This window comes from Salvia miltiorrhiza, chromosome 5 (assembly GCF_028751815.1).
Source record: "Salvia miltiorrhiza cultivar Shanhuang (shh) chromosome 5, IMPLAD_Smil_shh, whole genome shotgun sequence".
NCBI classification, from domain to species: Eukaryota; Viridiplantae; Streptophyta; class Magnoliopsida; order Lamiales; family Lamiaceae; genus Salvia; species Salvia miltiorrhiza.
Genome location: NC_080391.1, coordinates 19,476,125 through 19,500,242, shown reverse-complemented (window position 1 = coordinate 19,500,242; position 24,118 = coordinate 19,476,125). Strand labels below are relative to the sequence as shown.

Sequence of the window (24,118 nt, the reverse complement as noted above, 5' to 3'; positions counted from 1 at the left end):
AGCCCTCCAGACGTAGGTGTTCTATCACCGAACTGGGTTAAAAATCTTGGTATTTTCGTTTTGTTACATTATTTGTTACATTGCTACTCTGTGTACTAACGTTGTCTGCTGCAAGATTATATACATGTATTTGGACAGATAGCAATTTTAGTTATAATAAGCAAAATGTGCTGAGTGGACTCTGTATTTTTAGATGATTTTGTATCACTGTATAAATTATAATGGATGAATGCTCAAAATTGATTTAAAAGAAATAATATTTTTTACATATAAAATATATTTTTTTCTATTATTACGTTCTTTATATAAAATATTTTTTTCTCTATTATTATGTGTGTTTAATAATAATACATTTTATGTATTAAAATAATATTTTATTCACGATTAACAAGATAGTAAAGTGGTTTTCTATAAGAGCATCTCCAATGGGAGGTGCTTAAGTTGGTGCTATAATGGTGGTCCCCACCTTAAACACATCCCCCCCTCCAATGCATAGTTCTTTCTTTGGTGCTAAAATCATCATTTCCACCAAAATTCCAATTTCAACACTTTTATGCTAAAATGTTTAATTTTCATTGAAATTAAAATTAAACATTACATTAAAAATAAAAAATTGTATATAATTTGAATAATTAAAAAAATACATAATTTAAATAACTAAAAAAATTATGAAAAATTAAAAATTTAATATTATAAAATTAAAAATTAGGTGAAAATTAGAAAAAGATAAAAAATTACTAGGATTTTTAAAAGAGAAAAAAAAAACAAAAAAAAAATTAAAACCCCTACCTACCCCCACCGACTCGCCCCCCCTTCCTTACCCTTTTTTCTTCTTTCTTCCCCACCCGACCTCCCCCCTTCTCTTTCCCCCATTTCTCCTGCAACTCTCTTTCCCCAGTGACTCCCCCCTTCCTACTCTCTCATTTGCCACAAAAATCAAAAATTGGCAACGACCATTTGATTGTATAATTCAGCCATTTTCATTTTTTTTTAAGGATCACGCTTGTATTTCCCCCCTATCGACCCTGGATTGGAGATGCTCTAAAACCTACCTTTTTTTTTTTTTTTTTTTTTTTTTTTTGATCGGGCAAAGTCATGTTAGATGTTAGTAATTAGTTCCCCATCCACTCCAAGAACCACCTTATCTCTCCATTCACCAAATCCACCTTATATCTCCAATCTCCAATTCGCTCGTAAACTACGAATAATTTTACTAGTAATTTGACTCGTGAAAAAAATTATTTTTGCTAGCTATACATAAAACTTTATAGGCTTTTCTGAATAAAACAAACGATTAATAGTACTCCCTCCGTCCCACGAATCTTGACACGTTTGATTTTGGCACGGGAATTAAGGAGTTGTAGATTAGTGTTTTAAGTGTGTAGTTAGTAAAGTGTAAAAGTGATAAAGTATGAGAGAGAAGGTAATAAAAGTGATAAAGTAAAAGAGAGAATGTAATAAAAGTGATAAAGTATGAGAGGAAAAATAATAATTATTACCTTATTTGAAAATGTGTCAAGATTCGTGGGACGACCCAAAAATAAAAACATGTCAAGATTCGTGGGACAGATGGAGTACTTCAAAGAGCTCAATCCTCCTCGTCTTTTCTTTTCCTTGACATTGAAGAAATATAGGAGCACTGATAGAGCCGCGACTCTGTACCATGATCCTACTCAATTTTTAGGGGGGCTATAATCTTACTCAATTAACAAAATAAGCCCAACAGACAATCTTTAATAAAATAAATGGCTAAATTCATACAACTTTGAAAATGTTGTCTTTAATTTCTTGCTATTGGCCAATTAATTTAATGAAATTACCATTTTATAAGCTAGTATAGTAAGTGTTGTGTACATAGTTTCTATGTTGTGTCAATCTGATATATCAATCTACTAATCTTAATTTGTCTCAGGGAGTCTCAAAGACAATTTTGTTTAATATCTTATTCTATATAGCGTTGTGTGCATAAAAAATATGTCTATATATATATAATTCGTTGAAACCAATCTATCCAATTTGTATCCTCTTGGTTAGAAGACAATGGCCCGCTTTCTCCCAACATCTTTCTTCATCATCGTCCTTCTTTTCACTTCGGGTATATTTTTTTTTTATAAAAAAAATATCAATTTCTAGAATGAATATTATCAGATTGATTTTCACTATAGTCCCTTATATAACATATTTTGAAAAATATAACTGTGATGGAACTTAATTAGAATATGGTTACAAAAATGTACATATGCATGTGTTTTATTATATAATGTATCGAAATTATTATCAAATATATTCATCAATTTTTTAGGGGTTTCAATTTTTTCTTGTTCATCTCGACTCCCGAGTCTAAAAAACTTATAGGATAGGACATACGTGTATATGCATCGTCTTACATATGTTAGGGGTAATTATGCCTAAATATAAGGATTTTTATCCAATTTTAGTTTACAAATAAATTAAAAATTCTACTTTCAAATATATGAATTTTCAATTTATTTTAATTTTTCACACGATTGATAATTTCTAACGAATTTATGTCATCATAACTAGCTAAAGTGACAAACTCATGATGTCATCGTGACTAGCTGGAGTGGTGTAGATATCTAAGCACATCGTTTAGTATATCAATCATTTAAGTTATGTAAACATTACATATGTCCACCCCATCATTAATCGAGAGGTGATTGACAATTAGAATTTCTTGTTTTTGAAGGCAAATTTTTTATTTCATGTGCAAAACTAAAATTTAATGAAAGTTTGTGTATTTAAGTATAATTAGCCCATATGTTAACATTTTTTTTATATAAAAAAATTGAGTATAATAATGATGACAGGCATGAGTGAGATGAAGATGATGCAAGAAAAGGATGCTAATAGGTGTTTAGTTGGGCTGGGCCCATGCAGCATAGAGCACTGCGATGAGAATTGTTGTAAGAAGCTATGCAACAATTACTATTCTGGCTCTAATCCATATGGTTATTGTAATGAATATCCTGGATTTCCAGGTCGTGTTTGCCTCTGTCAACATGATTGTTGATACACTTCATTCTTTATAATGAAGAAATAATTAAGCTTCTTCGTTTAGAAATAACAATTAATTGAGTGTTGCAATATTAGCTTTGATTCATTTTGAATTGGTTTTCAACAATTACCAATTACAATCCGCGGTATCAGCCTGAGTAGTTTCAAGTCTACCATCCAAAGAAATATGATCACCAATTACAATCTTAGCCCAATGTCACATACCATTCATAAAAATAGGTATTGTTATTTCTTTTAATATAGAATATGTGTAGTGTTGTCGACGGGCTGATCCTATCAATTTAGAACATTCAACTAACTATTACGATTATTTTTTAAAGGTAAATTGAAAATTATCTGTGAACAATAAAAAACACTTTCGGGTCGAATATGTAATCTACACGGTTCCAGACACAATTTTAATTTATTTTCTCAAGTAAAATTTCAATGTTTTAGAATTTGGATATAGTTTGTATTATATTTAATTTAATTCACAAATATATATAAATCAAGTAAGTATTCTAATATATTGTATGAAATTATGAAACTATAAAATCACTCAAACTATTAAAGTAAAACAAAATTCACATTAATATTGAATTCTGATTAATATTTACAAATTACAAATTGTAATAGTAAAAAGGGTTCATTTTAATAGTAAAAAGGGTTAATTGTCTCTAAAATATTACACTTTCATCAAATTTTGATTTTGCACACAAACTTTAAAAGATAGCGTAATAATTACAAAATTTTTATCAAATTCTGATTTTGCACGCAATTTTTAAAATGTAGCGTGTAATTAATGTGATTTTGCTACCAATCGATATTTCGATCAAATTCAAAGTTGACATGTCTAATTGAATAATCTAATTTTGCAAATTTTGAATAGTGCACTCTTGAAAGAGAAAATCTTTCCGTATCTCGGTTTTACCACTTGGGCTACACATTTTTTGTTTCTTAAGCAATTCAACTAAGACAGTTAATTAATATGCTTATTCAAATTTAACATCTACAAGAACTTTTCAAACTAACAAGTTATTCTGAGACTTATAATCACAAATATAACTATTTATTAAAATGAAATTTCAATTAGCGATGACTTTTCTTTTTTAAAACTGAATTAGGGATGACATTTACAAGTAGTAGTTTATTACAAGGACTGTGACATGCTTAACAAAAGTAGCGAGGCATTATAAAAAATAATAAATCTATGCAACCACATTGTGGCCACCCACACATTAATATAATAAGGATAATTTTGATTTATTTAATTTATTTTTTAAATAAAAATATGATTTAGTTATTTTATTATATTCTTTATATTCTACTTATTTTTTTTTAATTTTTTTGTATTTTTTATTTTTAATTTATTTTTTAATAAACATAAAAAAATTACCAAAAAATTACAAAAAAATAACTATAATATAGAGAATATGATAAAATAACTAAATCTTATTTTTATTTTAAAAAATAAGTTAAATAAATTAAATTATTTTCTACTTAGATAAATTATGGATGGTCACAGTATGGCTGTTTAACATTTATAATCATATTAATTATACATAAAGAACTACTTCAATTAGTCAATGGAATTTGGTAGAGCTGGATTGGACCTAGTCGTACAGTCAACTCTCAGATCCTCCATCTCAAGTTGACTATGCTCTCCCCTAACCAATAACATTACGCCAGCGCATAGCCATACGGTTGCAGTAGGGGTGTCAAAATGGGCCGAGAATGGCCCGGCCCGATAGGCCCGCCCGGCCCGCCCGTAGTTTTGGCCGGGCTGGGCTAGGATTTTCAAGGCCCAAAAAAATCCGGGCCTCCCTGGCCCGGCCCATGCGGCCCGCCGGGTCACGCGGCCCGCGGGCCCAAAAGCCCGCCGGGCTTTCGGGCCCAAATCGGCCCGTCAGTATATTATGTGAAAATTTCAAAAATTTATATCTACTCCCAAATCCCAATGGACCCAACCCAACCTAAGTCCATTTCTTCAATTGACGACAATGACGAGTCAAAGTCTAACTTAAGATTTAAATTACCAATCAACAATCAATATTAAATTATTTTTACTTGAAAGATTTATTTATTTTTGATTATTTTTTGTGGTTGTTATTTGATTCCAATTGATTTGATTACTGTATTAATTCATTTGTGAATAAATCGTTTTCAGTTTTTGTTGTTTTTGCAATTAGTTTTTGTTTTTTACTTGTATTCATATTGTTTACATTTAGTTTTAGTTATATTTGTTTACATTTAATTTTAGTCAATTACGTAATTTAGATGTAGATTGTTTAAGGCCCTTTTTATTTCATCGAATTTGTCTTCAATTTTTTTTCTTTAAATTTGATTTAATTTATTAATTTTTGGAATTATATATATATATATATATATATATATATATATATATATATATATATATTAATTTATTAATTTTGGCCCATTTTGGCCCGGCCCGCCCGGCGGCCCGTATAGGGCCGGGCTGGGCTTCATTGTTCGAGGCCCGCTGAAATTTTGGGCAGGCCCGACCCGGCCCAAAAAATTGCCTAGGCCCGCTGGGTTGGGCCGGGCCGGCCCGGCCCGCAATGTTTGACAGCTCTAGGTTGCAGAGACGCAACGCGAGACATACAATCATTCCTCTCTCTACAATCTCTAAAACCACGACTGTGCCACTACACTTTTCCATTTCAAAACAGAAAAAATATATATATGAAAAAAGAAAAAAATATATATATTGTACTGAAAAAACCGGATTAGACCAAGCATTGAGGAAAGTTAAATACTCTCACGCCAAAATCCCAAATCTCGATTTGCAGTAATTAAGATAATTCACAGAAAAATCATGCTGCGGTGACAGTAATTCTGTTTTTTGTTTAAAGGTTGAGTGGAATTCACGTGATGCTGTTTTGAAATTTCCTGGAAATTCGAGATAGTTTGAAATGGCGTTGGGGCGGAGAGAGAAGAATCTGCAGTCATCAATCCGCGGGTCACGGATTATTGCGGCGATTGGGATCGGAGTAGCCGTCGGATGTGTGTTTGCATTTTTTTTTCCCCATGGATTCTTCTCCACAAATCAGCCCACTCAACTTCGACATGTTTCCGATTCTAATTTGGAGGTGCGCATTATTGTTTTTGTGTTGTTTTTTATTTGAATTCGTTCGTTGCCATTGATTTACCTCAGTGTGGACTTTCAGCTAAGTTGTGCATGCGAATGTGCATAAACAAGTTTTTCTGTTCGTGAATTCTAGAAATGCATGCTTGGATGCCGCAATGAGCTCGATTTTGGGTTTTTTTGGCTACTCATTTATCTTGTGATTTTTTATTTTTTGTGTTTTTTTATATTTGAATTCGTTCGTTGCCTTTGATTTGCCTCAGTTTGGACTTTCAGCTAAGTTGACTTTCTCTGCATTTGCTTGTTTTATTTGATCGAATTGTGGTTTCTTTCATTTGTTTGTTTGCTAAATCTTCAGTATTTCTTTTTGTTGAATTGGACCAACTTTATGACTGTAGAGGGCTGTGAATTATGGTATTAACAAGCAAAATGTGCTGAGTAGACCTCTGTATTTTTAGATGATTTTGTAGAAGGATAGATTGATTTCTGGTGTTATTGATGCTCAATCTATCAGTGAGTTTATGGCTTATAAGGACTTATCAGGATTCTGTTTATGGTGTGGATTGGTGCATAGGTTGATGCGGCATCATGTGAATCGACTGAAAAAATAGATCTTCTGAAGTCGGATATAAGGAGGTTATCCGATAAGAATGCTGAGTTGAAGAGACAAGTGAGGGAGTTGAATGAAAAGATGCGGTTGGCTGAGCAGGGGAACCAACATGCGCATGAGCAAGTTGTGGTGCTGAGCGAACCACATAAGGCTGGACCCTTTGGTACTGTTAAGAGTCTAAGGACGAATCCAACTGTCCTTCCTGATGAAACTGTAAACCCTAGACTTGCAAAGATCTTGGCTGAGGTTGCTGACAGGAAAGAGATTATAGTTGCTCTTGCCAATTCGAATGTAAAAGCAATGCTTGAACTTTGGTTCACAAACATTAAGAAAGTTGGGATTCCTAACTACCTAGTGGTGGCGTTAGATAATGAAATTCTAGAGTTCTGCAAGGCAAATGACGTCCCTGTGTACCAGAGGGATCGAGATGAATCTGTTGACGCTATTGGAAAGGGTGGTGGTAATCATGCTGTATCAGGTCTGAAATTTCGAATACTGAGGGAATTTCTGCAGCTGGGCTATAGTGTTCTTCTTTCAGATGTGGATATAGTATTCTTGCAGAATCCGTTTGATCATTTGCATAGAGATTCTGACGTGGAGTCTATGTCAGATGGTCACAATAATATGACTGCTTATGGGTTCAATGATGTTTTTGACGAGCCTGCTATGGGTTGGGCGCGATATGCTCACACAATGAGGATATGGGTCTATAATTCCGGTTTCTTCTATATAAGGCCCACTATTCCTTCTATTGAGCTGCTAGATCGCGTGGCTGGCAGGCTTGCTCGGGAGGCAAATGCTTGGGATCAAGCCGTTTTCAACGAGGAGCTCTACTTCCCTTCTCACCCTGGTTATATCGGGCTTCATGCTTCCAAGAGAACTATGGATTTCTATCTCTTTATGAACAGCAAAGTTCTTTTCAAGACCGTGAGAAAAGATGCGAAACTGAAAAAAATCAAGCCTGTTATCGTTCACGTGAATTACCATCCCGATAAATATCCAAGAATGCAAGCTGTTGTAGAGTTCTACTTGAATGGCAAACAAGATGCTCTGGACCCCTTTCCTGATGGATCCCAGTGAAGAGTTGAAGTCGCGATACGTCACCTCTCTTGTGCTTATTTTACTGTACACAGATCATCTCAGCAGAGTATGTTTCTTGGAGCAATATGCTGTGCGAAATGTCATTTGAAACATCTCATTTCCCCTTCCAAACTTCGTTTTCTTATGTTACTTCAGTTTTATCTTCTCCATTTTCGGCTGTTAGTTTCATGTAATGTAGTTTTTTGAATATATGAATTATATCTATCAAAGTTTTCTTGTTTCGTTTCACTGTCTTGAATGTTTCGCATTATTCTTTACTTATAATTAGGTTATTATAAGAACAGCATGCGCAGTCAGATTAAAACTCAAATCAGCATAACTTGACCTTTAAAGTGGTAGATTTTGTGGGAGCTATATAACTGGGAGTTAAGGCTAAATATTATTTAACGGAACGGTGAAAAACGTGTGATAGAGTCGAGTCGACTACTAATTATTAAGATTATATTCTGTCAAGAATTGAACACTCATTCTTCTTGATCAACTGAGGCAGAAGGCTCATTAGCCTCAACTGAAGCATTCTCATGGCGTGGAGCTTCATCTTCGTCAGCCTCATCTGTATTATCCACACTTGTAGACTCCTTTGGAGTCAAAGGAGAAGCAGAGGAAGCAGCAATGTTGTCCTGAAAGAAGATGTAGATGTGAGAGCTATCTTCAACCCCGTAATCCTTGAGAGAAGCTTCGTCTTTATCCAACGAGTAACGCTCCTCAGCATCAAGCAGCAGAATGAGGCGATCCCCGGGTAGGTTTTCCTGTTTCCCGATCTCCTTCTTGAGGTCGCCCACGGTGGCATCCGCTCCCACCTCGACGTAGAACAGACTTCCGGTGAGTATCTCTGCCACCAGCTTCATTTTCAACACACCAGATTTCCACTTTTCTTGTACCAGTCCCATTTTCGTGGACTCCATTGTTATTTAAAGTGCTTGTTCGTGCAAATGGTGTGGTCTCTGCATTCTGATGGTGCGATGTTGTATGCTCTTGTGCGTGTTGTGTGTGTGAGAGAGAGTGAGAGGGTGTTCACAAACACTACATTCTCGAGAGTTAGTTTGAGAGCATGCTTGGATTATTAGGGTTGTTGAATTTGTGAGCTTTGGATGATCGAGAAAAATGTTTTGAACAAGTCAGTGGATCCGAATCCCTTAAGCACTGCATAAATATCATGCTTATATTAGTTAGTATCGCAGCTATTTATGTTTTAGGGAATGTCATGTGTTTTTGGTGTTTGTTTTGAATAAAATATTAAGACAAAGGATATTGGATATTTTGATATGTTATAGTCTCATACAAAAAGATAATTAGAAGAGTCGAATATATAATCCGATTGTGTATAAGATATAGTAAAAGATTAACAATACTTATTATTTATTAATCCCATCATCACGATTGAGTGAATCTTGGTTGCCCCTAATTTTCCCCTTAATCCCATCCCATCTATCTCTATATCCAATTTAATTCATCATAGACCCCAATCTACTGCGTAACTAGCGTTTTATAAAATCCCTATTTATTTGCATATCCAAAGAGTTTTTATTTGTTAAACAAGGCGACTGCAAATGAATTCATTTGAGAGGGAAGATGATATTGTATTAGTCAGACTAATCTTTGTTTACAATATCTCTTCGTCTGAGTCATTGAGGAAATCAGTGATCCAAACAGATGACAGCAAACAATTCATTTGACTGTTGATGTAAGTGTTAACACGATGGCCAAACTAGCTGAAATTATCAACAAGAAAATATGAAATTGGAACAATGATTAAAATATAAACAATTGTTTTACCCATTGGCAATTAGAAAATGAAGTGAAATTAACTTGGGGGTAATTACTCTTGAGCTCATTTCTTAATTTGAAGCTTCCTTAATAATTTGTGATGATGCAATACTCGATCCTAGACTAATGTTGGAGTGGAGAACTTGTAGTTATAACATTCAAATAGCAAGTCACTCAGTTTATATGGAATCAGGATATACATCACAAATATTAAAGTCAATCATAATTCCACAACTAATTAACTAGATGAAAAGAAATCTTTTTTTTTTTTTTTTGAGAACAGATGAAAAGAAATCTAGATACCAAAAATGGTGTTAATAGGATAAAATAATCATATTCATAACATGTATTTTTAAAATATTCATTTTTATAAAAATATATATACAATGAATGTATTCAAATTAAAGTAAAGTACCAATATATGATGGTGATAGGTTTGCATAAAATTTTATAAAAGTTCTTATAATTTTCTTACACAAAGGTTTTTGTGTAAGAAAATTGTACAATTATAAGTTGAAAATATGTGCAAAAGCTGAAAATGAGGCAATTTTTAGTACTTCATGTCAATTTCACCTATTAAATGTTAAAATAAATTTAAACAATTTATTTTAACATTACTAAAATAGTTTTTAGTAATGTTTCAAAAATATTACTTTTAATTATTTGATCAAATAATTATTATCGTAAGAAAAAGTAACTATTGATATGAAGAAATGTAATATTTCACAAAAGCATAAATACACAAAAACAATAGAAGAAAAAGAAAACAAAAAATCTGTTGAAAATAAAAGGTAGAAAGAAACGAAAAAATAGAAAAGGAAATGCAAATAAACGAAAAAATAATTAAAAAAATACTGAAAAAAATGGTGCATTACGTTACACCACACTATTTTTGCTTTTGTTTTTGAAAACATGGTATCACGGGTCGGGTCAAGGCGAATTAGATCTGTTGCTTTTATACACTCAATTTTATAGGAGACGAATCTATCTATCTATTATTTAGTGCTCGTTTGGTTCAAATAAAGGAATGGAAAGGGAATGGAATCAAATAAATGAGTGGAATGGTAACAATAACTATTATTATTTTTATTGAGTGTTTGGTGTAACAATGGAAAGAAAAACATTAGTAAGAGATTCCCTTTTTTTTGTTTCCCCTCTATTTTGAGGGGTAACAAATTGGGTGATTGGGTTACCCTCAAGTAAGGGTAATAATTATCTCATTACCCAAACCAAACAATAAGTAATGGATTCAATTACTTGATTCACTTTCCAACCTCTAAAAACATCTAACCAAACGTGGGCTTAATAGATTACATATTCAAGGATTCCCCTTAATTTAAGATCCTACGTAGCACATCCTCTATTCTCTATTCTAATTTATCTTAAATCCTCATTTAATCATTCTAATCTATACATTCTCTCATCCCACATTGAATTTGTAGTAGTCAATGACTACTAGATAACACATATAAAAGGATTAGATATAATGTGTATTTCTTCATTCCTCAATTATTTTGCATCTTCAATTAAATTTGGTCGATTAATTAGTTGGCCAAATAAATTGTTTTATTTTTATTGAAAATTTTGTTTTTATCAATTACTAAAACGTCAATGCTAATTGGCTAAGTAATTGATTTTTTTAATTAAAAAATATTTAAGTTCACAAAATTGTAAGTTGGCGTAATTTGAAGAATTGTAGAATTGCATTTCTCCATATGTTAAATATTTGAGCAAATAATTAGAAAATATTTGCTAGATTTTTATAATTTTTGAAACATAAATTTTTAAACTGATGTATCCCCTTAGAAAAAATTGACATGATTATATGATTTTCTCTATTTTTTAATTTTATTCATCTCAAGTCCTCATTTTAATTATTTTTTATCCAATCCCACATCAAATTTATAGTAGTCTATGCCTACTAGAGAACATATATAAAATGATTAGATACAATGTGTATTTTCCCATATTTCAAGTATTTGCACCTCCAAATAAATTTGATCAATTCATTAGTTGACTACATAAATAGTTTTATTCTCTAAAAAAATAGTTTTATTTTTACAAAAAAAATTATTTTAACCAATTTTTAAGATGTCAATACTAATTAGCTAAGTAAATGACTTGAAGAAATATAGAATTGCATTTCTCCGTATGCTAAATATTTGAGCAAATAATTAGAAGAAAATATTTGAAAGATTATTATAATTATGAAACATAAACTTTTAAACTGATAGTGTAAGATAAAATCAATGTACTTCTCTTAGAAAAAATTAACATGTATGATTATACGATTTTCTCTATTCCTTATTTTTAATCATTTTTATCCATATCTTCTCCAATACCACATCAAATTTATAGTAGTCTATCATTACTAGAGAACATATATAAATGGAGTAGATATAATATGTATTTTCCCATCCCTGAATTATTTTGCACCTCCAATTAAATTTGGTCAATTAATTAGTTTGTCAAATAAATAATTTTATTTTTATTGAAAATATTATTTTGATCTATTATTAAGATGTCTAGCTAAGTAAATGATTTAATTTTAACTAGCATTTACACCCCGTGCAATGAACGGAAAAATATTTTAAATTTTTATATTTATAGTAAATTAATACTAATTTAATTATCATACTTATAAATATAATAAAATTTTAATTGAACATATTTCAATTAAATATTGATTGAATAAAAAAATAAAGAAGAACTCACAATTATAAATTTTGATATTATGAAATGTAAAAAAAAGACAAGAAAAACTAAAATTTAATAAAAAATAATTACAAAATAAATTTATTCAAAAAGATGAGAGAGGAGAGAGATTTTTTTAAAAAAAATTAGTATTTAAACAAGTACATAACTTTTACATTTGAAATCAAATATTTATATAAAATATATCAAATTAAAGCTCTTATCGTGATCTTTAATTTGATATCTATATTAAATATTTTATAACCAATCGAATTTCACGATTTTGGAAATAAATAAAATAAAAAATAAGAAGTTAAAGAAAAAAATATAGTTTACAAAGTAACTTTCAATTTTATTATAACTTCAAAATTGCCATTCAATTTTGAAATTGATTTCAAATTGAGAATTATCTTTTTAATATAACTTACATTTCCATCCCATGCAACGCACGAGAAAATATCTTTTATTTTTTTATATATAAAAGTTAATACTAATTCAATTATCATACTCATAAATATAATAAAAATTAATTTTAACTAAATATATTTGAATTGAATATTAAAAAATAAAAAAATAAAAAAGAATTTACAATTATAAAATTTGATATTATGAAAAGCAAAAAAAAAGTTAAAAAAAAATAAAAAATACTAATAAAAAAGAATTTAAAATACATTTTTTTCAAAATGATGAGAGAGGAGAGAGAAATTTATAAAATTATAATAAACAAATTTAATTTGTACATTTTAAATCAAATATTTACATAAAATATATCAAATTAAAGCTCTTATCGTAATCTTTAATTTGATAGGTATATTAAATAAGTATTTTATAATTAATCGAATTTCATAATTTTGGTAAGAAATAAAACAATAAATACGAAGTTAAAGAAATGGAAAACAAAAAGGAAAATATAGTTTAAACATAAACCTTCAATTTTATTATAACTACAAAATTGCAACTTAATTTTGAAATTAATTTGAAATTGATTTCAAATTGGAAACTGCCTTTTTAATATAGTATAGATATAGATTATAGAATATTTAGTTTCAGAGTCACGTCAAATTTTCAGAGCAAAAAAAAAAACATAGACGAGTGGTGCAATTGATACAAAATTAATAATTCAAGGTTTGTAAAAAAAAAAATCTATAATTAAGGATATAATTGATAGTGTAAAAATAATTTGAGGTTTAAAGTAATACTAGCATTTGCACACCGTGCAATGCAGGGGAAACTTTAAACTTTTATATTTATATAAAATTGATATCAACTCAATTATCATATTTATAAATATAATTAAAAAATAGTTTTAACTTAATATATTTGAAATGTATATGAAAAAAATAAAAAAAATTACAATAATAAAAATTGATATAATGAAAAGAAAAAAATTACAATATACTCCCTCCGTCCCATGAAGCAAGATCAAGTTTCCTTTTTGGTATGTCCCGCGAAGCAAGACCAGTTTCTAAAAGTAGCAAAAAATTTACTCTTTATTCACCTTTTCACTTTTTCACCTACCACACTTAATACACAAAATACCAATTTCTTAATTCTCGTGCCGAAAAGACATTGGTCTTGCTTCATGGGACGGAGGGAGTATACTGCATACTGCATTCAATCCAGAAGTTTTTAAGGATAGAGATATTTTGGAGTAACTAACGAGATGATTATTCGTGTAAATTTTGTCGAGATTATTAACGAATTATTGATTTATATTTTATTTATTTATGTACATATTTTATAAATTTAAATAAATTCAAGAAATTAATTGGTATCTCACACACACACACACACACACACACACACACACACACATATATATATATATATATATATGGGTTTGAGACAATAATAATATTAATATCATCACATATATAATTAAAAAATGGAATACTCCTATGTAGCATCAACATATTTTTGCATTTTTATCTATCCTATTTCAAAAAAAAATTATATTTATTAATTCTTATTTATCTAAATCTTCTCATCTCACATTGATTTTTTAATGAAAATTTACCAATTGAAATACTAAATAAATTGATATAATATAATTTGAATCTCGTATCAATTTTTTTAAGCCTTAGACGACATGATTCTCAAAACTTAGTTATGGTCTTTCAATCTTCAAACAAGATGATGTTTACTAGCCAGTTTTATTCTTTCAAACTCCAAACGAAATGATGCTTGAAATTCAGTTATTCTATTTTAAGCTACAAATGAGATGATGCACATAACGTTATGTTTTTTCAAACTCCATACAAGATGATGTTTAGAAGTTAGTTATGGTGTTTTAAACTCCAAATGAGATAATGCACATAATCATGTTATGGTTTTTTAAGCTCCATACAAGATGATATTTAAAAGTTAGTTATGATCTTATAAGCTTCAGATTGTATAATCTCACAAATCAGTCCTGGTCTTTCAAGCTCCTAATGAAAATAATGTTTAGAAGTAAGTTATGATATTTAAATTATCAAATAGTGATGTTCAAACAATTGACGCATAAAAGTCAGATATATTGTTTCAGGGTCCACACGAGATAATCCTTAAAAGTTTGGCGTTTAAAAGTTAAATATTGTCTTTCGAGTTTTTGATGATCCTCTGGTCTTATAGAGTTGAGATGGGATGATGCTTATATGGCATATGAGATCTTAAATTAATTTTTATCCGTTAATATAAAAAATTGTACAAAATTTATATAAAAGAGTATTTTTATTATTCTAGCAAAAAATGAACATTTAATTGACGAATATAGTTGAAATTAATATAACGTAAACTCTATTACATCAAGTTAAATTAATTAAAAATAATTTAAATCAAAATTTAAAGTATATACTATTTCTTTAATAAAAATTATTTATGTATTCGGTGAGTGCAGAATAGATTCATTGAAAATTATAAAGATAATACTTGTTCCTATAAATAGGTTAGTAAGATAGAGTTAATGGACTCAATTAGCTGTTCTTGTATAAGAAAAGGAAAAAATGTCCACCCAAATAAAAATATGGAAAAACTAGCCTTTTATAACATAAATGTACAATTATACCCTTAATACTGTTACACACTTTTTCGCAAAAGTGTGTAATAACATAAAGTGTGTAACTGCGAAAAGTGTGTAACAGTGTAAAATACACTATTACACACTTTTTTTTGTTTCTAAAAAGTGTGTAATAGTATATTTTATATTGTTACACACTAAAAGGGTATTTTAGTCAGAAATGCTATTATTTTCATATTTTTATTTGTATGGTTAGAATTTTCTATGACTAAAAGGTTTTGGCTAGACTAGGGTGCTGCCTCAGTAAGATATGTGACTAAAATAAAAATAAAGAAAAAGTATTTCTATAGGTATGATTGACTGTTAGCTTTCTTGAATTTTGGGTAGAAGCGGTGAGAATTAGAGGAATCGAGAATAGTAGTAGTATTAATTTGCAGAGATGGAGATCCTACCTAACGCTACGCCTATCTGTCATCTGTCGGCCACTCACAGCGTCACACCACGCACGCTACCGACCTTAAATCAATTATTTATATCCATATCTCTCTCTCATCAATCCATCCGCACCACAGCAAAAACAAACCATGGCCGGCCGCCACCGTAACACCCGCAGAGAAGAAGAACACAATCCGCCGCCGCCGCAAGTTCATCACACTGGGCCTGCCCCACCAGTTCACACCGTCAACGCCCCCAATCCTCAAGTTCATCACACCTCCCATACCTCACATTCTCCGGCCCCACCTCAAGTCCCCAGCCACTCTCCCGCCCCACCGCACGTCCCCAGCCACTCTCCCGCCCCACCTCAAGTCCCCAGCCACTCTCCGGCAGCGGCGGCGCCCCATCATGCTCCGGCGGCGTCCACCCACAACGAGCTGGCCAATAAACCCTCTGTTAGGGTGTATTGTAAGGCTGAGCCCAATTTCTCCTTGACAATTCGTGATGGCAAAGTTGTTCTCGCGCCCTCCAAGTCCGCCGATCCTTTGCAGGTGCGCTTCGAATTTTTAATTTTTTTCTTCTTCTGGAAATTCATTGATGGAAATTGATTGATGAATTGCAGCACTGGATAAAAGATGAAAAGTACAGCACGAGAGTGAAGGACAAAGAGGGCTTCCCAAGCTTTGCTTTGGTTAACAAAGCCACTGGACAGGCCATGAAGCACTCTGTCGGCGCCACTCAACCTGTACTCCCTCTCTCTCTCTCTCTCCAAATATACTTGTTTTTATGAATTTTGGTGAATTTGAGGTTATGAGCTTCTTAATTGAACACTACTCCTCTAGATGAATCTAATACTGGGTAATAAGCTGATTTCAAACTGGACATTCCATCTAAAAACCTAAAAACTCTAGGTTATAAAAAAACTCTATTTTCAAACTGGACATTCCATCTTGATTGAACACTACTCTAAGATGAGAATCTGATACTGGGTAATAAAGTGTTTTCAAACTGGAGATTTCCATCTAAAGTATGACCTCACTTTAGTTAAACTATTTCAAGATTTTTTACTAGTTGTGAATGAAAAGCTCGTAACTTATTACATATGCTAATTGATGTTGCACCACTAATGCGGGTGTCAAGTTTGGTTTATTGTGCTGAATATCCATACAAAAACACAAGTTGTGAATTGTGGAAGGCTAATATGTAGAATTGAGTGTAGGTGGAGTTGAGTGCTTACAATTCGAACAAACTGGATGAATCGATTCTGTGGACGGAGAGCAAGGACTTAGGGGATGGGTATCACACGATACGGATGGTGAATAACATTCAGCTAAACGTGGATGCCTTCAACGGTGATAAGAACCATGGAGGCGTCCACGATGGCACTAGAATCGTGCTCTGGGAGTGGAAGAAGGATTCTAATCAACGTTGGAAGATCGTCCCATACTGTAAGTTTTTCTCACTTGTACATCAAATGAGAACAGGGTTATGTGGTGTTGATTGCATCTCTTTGACGTTGGATGTGTAGGATTTGCAGCATCTTGAGTGGATGTGAATAAACATGGTTGGTGTTTCTGGTATGTTATCAGTGTGAAATAAACGTGCATTTGCGCTTCAGCTCCACTCTCTCTTCTCTTCTCTTCTCTTCTGTATTTAAACATTGGTTGCTGAGATAATATGCTTCGTTTTGGGATGCCTTGCTTTGTAATCCATCTGTTTCCTTGTGTTGTATTGTATCTATGTATTTACCAATCAAACTTATTGAGATTGAGTCACGCTTATTTTGTATTGTTGAATTTTGATTCAGATACATAATTAACTACGGTAACAAATAATATTTGACTTTTTAGATATTTTAAATTAGAGTAATAGGGATATTACTATAACTTGGTTTGAAACCAAAATGTATGGTAAATATTTTTTTTATTGAGTTTCAAATGGTTGCGGATATTAGTTTATAAATTCAAAATGATTTCATTGGTGGTATGATATCTAAATATATAATTTGAATTTAACTTTTTTATATTTTTTATTTATATTATTTATTAGTATATCATAATTGTTGCAAGTTATATATGATTATGAAGATTTTTTTAAATTTTAAATTGGTTCGACAATTATATGAGTTTGGCGAGAATGAGTAGTACAATCACATACTAATTGTGGTTTCAATGAATAAAAGTACATATATAAATAATATATCTAAGCTGTTAGAGTTCTATTTGTTAGATGACTGATAATTTGAGTTATGATTGAATTTAAGTTTATATTTAATGATGCTTTGTTAAATTTTAGACAAGATAGATTCTCAAAATTCAATTATGCTTTTTCAAGTTTGAGATGAGATGATGTTAATAAGTCAGTTTTGATTTTTCAATCTCCAGTCGATATGATGCTCAATAACACAAATCTTTCAAACTACAAAAGAGATGATTCTTATATGTTAGTTACTCTCTTCATCCGCTAAGAGTATGTCACAATTGTCATTTTGGGCGTCTGCAAAGATTGTGTCACTTTCCTTTTTTGAATATGGTTCCACATCTTTTTCTTACATTTGTCCTTACATATACCCTTTATTTATAAAAGGGCTAACTGCCTATAAATTCATAACGTTTTTAAGAAATTGGTTATTGCACAAGATCTAGAAAATTGATTTTAAATCCATAACGTTTCATTTTCGTCTCAAATTAATACGGTGGTTGGTTTTTCCTGACGTCGATGTTGGAAATGGCACGGTGGCAGTCGGAATTGATACGGTGGCAGCTGGAATTAACACCATAGCATTACAAATACCCCTTATTTATAAAAGAGCTAATTGTCTGTAAATTCATAACGTTTTTTAGAAATTGGTTATTGCACAAGATCTGAAAATTTGATTTTTAAATCCATGACGTTTCATTTTCATCTCAAATTAATCCGATGACTTTTTTTCCTTACGCCAATGTCGGAAATGACACGGTGGCAGTCGGAATTGATACGGTAGCAGTTGAAATTAACACCATAGCACATTTTTGACATGTGGAATAAAAAAATAGAAAAAATCTCCCCTCTCATCGTCTTCCCCAACCCCCAAACCCTAATTTCCTCTACCCCACCTGCCATTATCGCCCTCTGCCATCGTCGGCGCCGCCTGCCGCCACCACCTATTATTCTCCCATTTCGTCTTTGAACAATAGCAACGCTGACTACTACTGACGCTCTCTATCTCCGACAAACAGCAATGCCCTTTTCTTTCATCAAAATCCCTAAAATAAAATCTTTCTCCCGTCGACTCTCTCTCTGCGAACAACAGCAACGCCGCGACCGCCCTGGTTCGATGGTGACTACAGATCCTTCCGCCTGCATGAAATCTCCTAGATCATGCCAGCTCCACCACCTACCCCAACTTATTCCCAACCAAAGTAGGAGATTTTGAGGGGTTTCCGGGCTCGAATCCTCGTCGCCCTCCTGCAATTAATGCTGCCCAACGAAAGTAGGGATGGGGGAAAGGGCTGATGGAAAGGGTCTGTGGCTATGGGGAAAGTGGCGGCGGCGGGGTGGGGAAGGGGAGAGCCGACAGGGGAGGGCCGACGAGGGGTTTGGGAGTGGGGGAGGGTGGGGAAGATGATGATGTGAGTTTTTTTTTTTTTTTCACATGTCATATATGTGTCCAAATGTCAATTTCAGTTGCCACCATGTCTTTTTCGGTGTCAGCGTAAGGAAAAATCGGTCACCGAACTAATTTGAGATGAAAATGAAACGTTATGGAATTAAAAGTCAATTTTTCAGATCTGGTGCAATAATCAATTTCTGAAAAACGTTATGGAATTACAGACAATTAGCCATTTACAAAAAATCACCTCTTATTCAATTTCAATCACGCATTTCAAATAATGATGGAACCCTTTCTTCACTACATAAAAATCACCAACCATTTTATTAAATCTCGTGCCCAACCAAAATGACATTTTTTTGGCGGACGGAGGGAGTATAATTTTACAAACTCGAGATGATATGGTACTCACATGATCCTTTAAACTCCAGATGAGATGATGCTCCAAAGTTAGTTATACTCTTTCAAACTCTAGATAAAAATTCAATCCAAAATTTAGATGTGGTATTTCAAGTTCCAAATGAGATGATGTTCATAAATTCAACGTTTAAAAATTAGATATAATCTTTTAAGCTCCAAGTGATGATATAATCTTTTTAAGGTTTAGAAAAGATTATGATTCAGATGACACATGTATATATACGTCAAATTTAATATATTTTTACTTTAAAAAAATTAAAAACAATTATAAATCATAACATAAAATAAACCCTTCATCGAATTTCCACGGATAACAAATTAATTGGGTTATTGAAATAGCAGCAAGTTACCAAAGGTCAATACAATTGATACGCTGAATCTCGACTCCTCCATGGAAGAAGCTCCCATTTACACTTTTTTTTCTGATAGAAAACAACGCTTCCACTATTTCTTCACTCTCTTCTCCAACATTTAAACCTCTAGCTATCTTTCACCTGCCCATACTGCTTCAAACAAATCAACAAAAATATTCGTCTTTAAAATATAAATAAAATATTGGGGTTATTGGCATAAAATACATCAAGTTTGTCAATTTTCGGGTTTATATCATCACTTTTTTTTGGCCTAAAAATACATGAATTTAAGATTGATTTTTAAATATTTCACGGTGAATAACTCCGATGAAATCGAAACCTATGTGGCACGGGCGTGGCATTTAAATATACAAGATTGATGACGATGCGTTGCCACATCCCCACCCATCCCACAGATTGACCCTCCTCCCCCACCTTACCCCTTCGGCCCTGCTAGCACCCATGGCCCGGCGAAGCCTCCCCTTCCCCCAACCCATTCAATGTATTCGAAAAGCAAAAGGAAAAGAGGGGGAGATATCTTTCTCTTCCCCATCTCATTCCCTCCGTTCACCAACAGCGGCAGCAGGCGCCGTTTAGTCCGACGCCGTTCAGACTTCTGCCCTCGCCGGAAGAGGGGCCGTCGCGTTGGCGGACATGGTCGTGGGTTTGAAGAGGGAAGAATGGTTGTTGGTGCCTAGGGTTTTTAGAGATGACTTAGGGGCTACGAACGTTGGGTGAGCGGTCGGAGGCGCCGCCCTTCGCCGGATAGGCGAAGGGGAAGAGGTTGGCCGGATTTGTGGTTTTCTGAGAGAGATTTGTGGTTTTCTGTGATTTTTTAGAGATGGCTTAGGGGCGGTGGTCGGAGGTGAAGCCCTTCTCCGGGTAATCGAAGCAGGAGAGGTGGAGTTGGTGGAATCTGTGTGTGATTATTTGAGGGAGATTTGAGGAAGTGTGGCGATGGCTTCGCCGCCGTTGAGCAAGGGGACGGCGCCGCGTGGCTCGGCTGCAGAACCTAGAGCAGAGGAGGCGATTTGGGGGGTGTGGTTTTGCAGAGGGCGCCGCCGCCGTTTGAGAAATGGTCGGCAGCTCTGTTGGTGGAGGAGGGCGGCGGAGGGGGGCCTCTGCTGGTGGGAGAAGGCGGCGACTCTGTTGGTGGAGGAGGGTGGCGAAGGGGGGAGGGACAGCTCTGCTGGTGGGAGGTGGATGAGGACGACGAGTTTGTGACTTGTGTGTGTGTGTCTGTGAGAGAGAGAGAGAGAGAGAGAGAGAGAGAGAGAGAGAGAGAGAGAGAGAGGTGTGTTTGTGTGATTTGGCAACTCCGGTAGCCACGTTGGCAATTCTAGCAATCACATTGGCAATTCGACTGCCACCTCATACTAATTTGGGCGAAATTGTAAATGATAGGATAATTGCGAATAAGTTATAAATTCATGTATTTGTTGGCAAAAAAAAAAGTGATGATATAAATCAGAAAATTGACAAACTTGATGTATTTTATGGCAATAACCCCTAAAATATTTATCTTTTACACAAACCAAACATGTTTTTTTTTTGGGTTCATGTCAACACCAATACAGAACATAAATATTCATATTTACCGTTCGTGTCTACAAGAAATGAGGCGAATTCCACATAGCATCCGCTGGCCGACTTTTGATTTTCTAAGTTCCATTACAATTGTCCCCAAGAAGACACTAAGCAGTGCGACCTCTTGTGTGTGAACAGTGAGGTCCTGGGTTCAAACCCCACTGCTCCCCCCTCCCCAACTCCCCCAAATCAAAAAATAAGTTCCATTACAATTTTTTTAGTTTTTACCATCTTCTAGTTACTTTTAATTTATAGTGTAATATTATAATTTTATAATTATTAATTAAGATTCATTAATTCAACTAATATTTATAATTATTTTTTTATTATTAAATTTATAACTTTATAATTTTAAATTAGTTATTGATTATTCAAAAGTTAGAGTACATAATTTTTGTAAATTTTAACTTTTAATTAATATTCATTATATTCTTTCCGTCCATCAAATGCATTCCCTTTTCATAGTGATACGAGTTTTTAATAAATTAATTTTATAATAGTCTTAAATTGACTAATTTGGTTGAATTCATTAATGATAATATTAATAAATAAGAAATAAAATTGAGAGGTTATAACTAAATACTCTCTCCGTCCCACTTCAATTGACACACTTGTCTTTTTTGTTTGTTCCACTTCAATTGACATTTTCCAAAAATAGTATGTGGTCCATACCTTCTCTACGCACATTAAATAAATGGTCTCCACCCACTTTACACACTCAACCCTTTATTCTTAATCGCCGTGCCCAAAGTAAAAATGTCAATTGAAGTGGGATGGAGGGAGTAGGTTATTTGGGTTGAATAGGGGTTTCATTTCCGTAATAATTTTAAATTAGTTAATTTAATTTAGTGATGCATTTATTAATAATAATATTGATATTGATAAATAATACTAGGTCATATTAAAAGTTATAAGTAGTTAAATGTGTGAAGGAATACTTATAATAACGAAAATATAAAACGTGTGAGGTTATAATTTTTTTGTGGACAAATGAAAATGATAAATTGAGTATTTTTTTTGTGGATGAAGAATATTTTCTCTGTTCCATAAAAATATAAATACTTTTCTTTTTTCGTCTATTCCATAAAAGCATGCATACCTCATTTATAGTTCATGATATTTGTACTCTCCCCATTGGGCGGGAGGGAGACGTGAGATATTGGAAACATTCGTTGAAAGGGGAGGTTTCCGCCGCTCTGGCTTTTCGAGAGCATTGCCATAACTTCCCGAAGGTCTCTTGGGGACGTTGGTTGTGGGAGAGATATATTCCAGTTAGAAGATCTATTACTTGTTGGAGAGTTATTCATCGGCGTCTTCCGTCTCTCGATAATCTTATTCGGCGTGGATTAATCACGCCTAACTTTTGCTGTATTTGTAGGCAGGATGCTGAATCGATTGATCATATTTTTTGGGCTTGCGGTCAGGTGAAGGAGGTGTGGAGTTCTTTTCTTGCTTGGTTTGGAGTGGAGTATCTTTCTGAATGTGTGGATCTTCATTCTTTTTTGGTAGAGGCTTGGAACCTGAACTTTAGTCCACAAATCACCAGCTTCTGGAAAGCGGGGATCGTGACGTTGGTTTGGAAAATCTGGCATGACCGGAACAAGATTGTGTTTGATAATGCTGGTTTTCATGGGCCTGGTGTTCTGAATTTCATTAAGGTTTATTTCAAAGAAATGGAAGCTAACTTCACACGGCTCGGTCATGTTTCTAGTGCTTGGCAAGATTATGTTATTACTCGTGCCATTGGTGTTCAATCTCGAATTGCCCCGCCTCCGGAGATGGTGAACGTTTACTGGTGGCCTCCCTTTGGGGATTGGATGAAGGTGAATACCGATGGGTCTGCTCTTGGAGCTCCTGGTTTGATTTCTGCAGGAGGCGTTTTTCGCGACAGTTGGGGGCAGATTCGTGGTTGTTTCCATGAGAAAGGTGGGCAGGGATTCGCTTTTGAGGCTGAGCTGCTTGCGGTTATTACGGCGATATCCATTGCGCATGAGCAAGGTTGGTTGAAGTTGTGGATTGAAGCCGACTCTTCTTATGTGGTTAATCTGCTCGATAGAAAATCAGAGGACGTGCCTTGGCGTTTTGTGGCTCATTGGAAGTGCACTCTCCAGTTGCTTTCTAGCTTTCAGTTGCAAGTTACTCACATATTCCGGGAGGGTAATGTGGTGGCGGATATAATGGCAAATCATAATAGGGAAGAAGGGTGGTAGCCCTTTGGTATTGAAGAGATCAAGAATGCTTCGGCTAGGGACATGGCTTGTCATAGCTATGTCCGCATCAAGTAGCGCGCTGCTGCTTAGGTTGCGGCTGCTGCTGCTCGTGCAGGGGAATGAGATCTTTTTTGGCAGCAGGAGTGCTGCGAGGAGACAAGCTGAGCAGCTGCGTTTTTGCGTGGGTGAGCTGTATGTGATTGCAGCGAGGATGTGGATTGGAAATATGC

At 33.6% G+C, this 24,118-nt stretch overlaps 4 protein-coding genes across 5 annotated transcripts; 3 read left to right on the top strand and 1 right to left on the bottom strand.

Moving 5' to 3' along the window:
• The first annotated feature begins 5,683 nt into the window (after window positions 1-5,683).
• On the top strand, window positions 5,684-8,060 carry LOC130986579 (arabinosyltransferase RRA3-like). Its single transcript, XM_057910026.1, has 2 exons — window positions 5,684-6,125; window positions 6,696-8,060. The coding sequence occupies exons 1-2, from the start codon at window positions 5,949-5,951 to the stop codon at window positions 7,809-7,811; spliced, it is 1,293 nt and encodes a 430-aa protein (XP_057766009.1). The 5' UTR covers window positions 5,684-5,948; the 3' UTR covers window positions 7,812-8,060.
• Window positions 8,061-8,296: 236 nt separating this feature from the next.
• On the bottom strand, window positions 8,297-8,737 carry LOC131025618 (uncharacterized). The gene has a single exon (XM_057955416.1). It carries the CDS (start codon window positions 8,735-8,737, stop codon window positions 8,297-8,299), a length of 441 nt encoding a protein of 146 aa, XP_057811399.1.
• Window positions 8,738-15,633: 6,896 nt separating this feature from the next.
• LOC130986583 (ricin B-like lectin R40G3) lies at window positions 15,634-17,501 on the top strand. Of its 2 annotated transcripts, XM_057910032.1 has the most exons (4): window positions 15,634-16,277; window positions 16,349-16,471; window positions 16,946-17,174; window positions 17,255-17,501. In XM_057910032.1, coding segments are annotated over exons 1-4 (756 nt in total). In that variant the 5' UTR covers window positions 15,634-15,875; the 3' UTR covers window positions 17,257-17,501. The 2 variants fall into 2 exon arrangements, with proteins under 2 accessions (XP_057766015.1, XP_057766014.1); XM_057910031.1 differs by having other exon boundaries at window positions 15,651-16,277; window positions 16,946-17,501.
• Window positions 17,502-21,048: 3,547 nt separating this feature from the next.
• Window positions 21,049-23,888, top strand: LOC131025617 (uncharacterized). Its single transcript, XM_057955415.1, has 2 exons — window positions 21,049-21,290; window positions 23,057-23,888. The coding sequence occupies exons 1-2, from the start codon at window positions 21,049-21,051 to the stop codon at window positions 23,886-23,888; spliced, it is 1,074 nt and encodes a 357-aa protein (XP_057811398.1).
• The last annotated feature ends 230 nt before the right edge of the window (window positions 23,889-24,118 follow it).

Coding starts and splice junctions, on each gene's coding strand:
- LOC130986579 (XM_057910026.1), top strand. CDS start 5,949: ATGGCGTTGGGGCGGAGAGAGAAGAATCTGCAGTCATCAATCCGCGGG. Junction 6,126..6,695: donor TTTCCGATTCTAATTTGGAG/GTGCGCATTATT, acceptor ATTGGTGCATAG/GTTGATGCGGCATCATGTGA.
- LOC131025618 (XM_057955416.1), bottom strand. CDS start 8,737: ATGGAGTCCACGAAAATGGGACTGGTACAAGAAAAGTGGAAATCTGGT.
- LOC130986583 (XM_057910031.1), top strand. CDS start 15,876: ATGGCCGGCCGCCACCGTAACACCCGCAGAGAAGAAGAACACAATCCG. Junction 16,278..16,348: donor AGTCCGCCGATCCTTTGCAG/GTGCGCTTCGAA, acceptor GATGAATTGCAG/CACTGGATAAAAGATGAAAA. Junction 16,472..16,945: donor CTGTCGGCGCCACTCAACCT/GTACTCCCTCTC, acceptor AATTGAGTGTAG/GTGGAGTTGAGTGCTTACAA.
- LOC131025617 (XM_057955415.1), top strand. CDS start 21,049: ATGGCTTCGCCGCCGTTGAGCAAGGGGACGGCGCCGCGTGGCTCGGCT. Junction 21,291..23,056: donor GACAGCTCTGCTGGTGGGAG/GTGGATGAGGAC, acceptor CTGTATTTGTAG/GCAGGATGCTGAATCGATTG.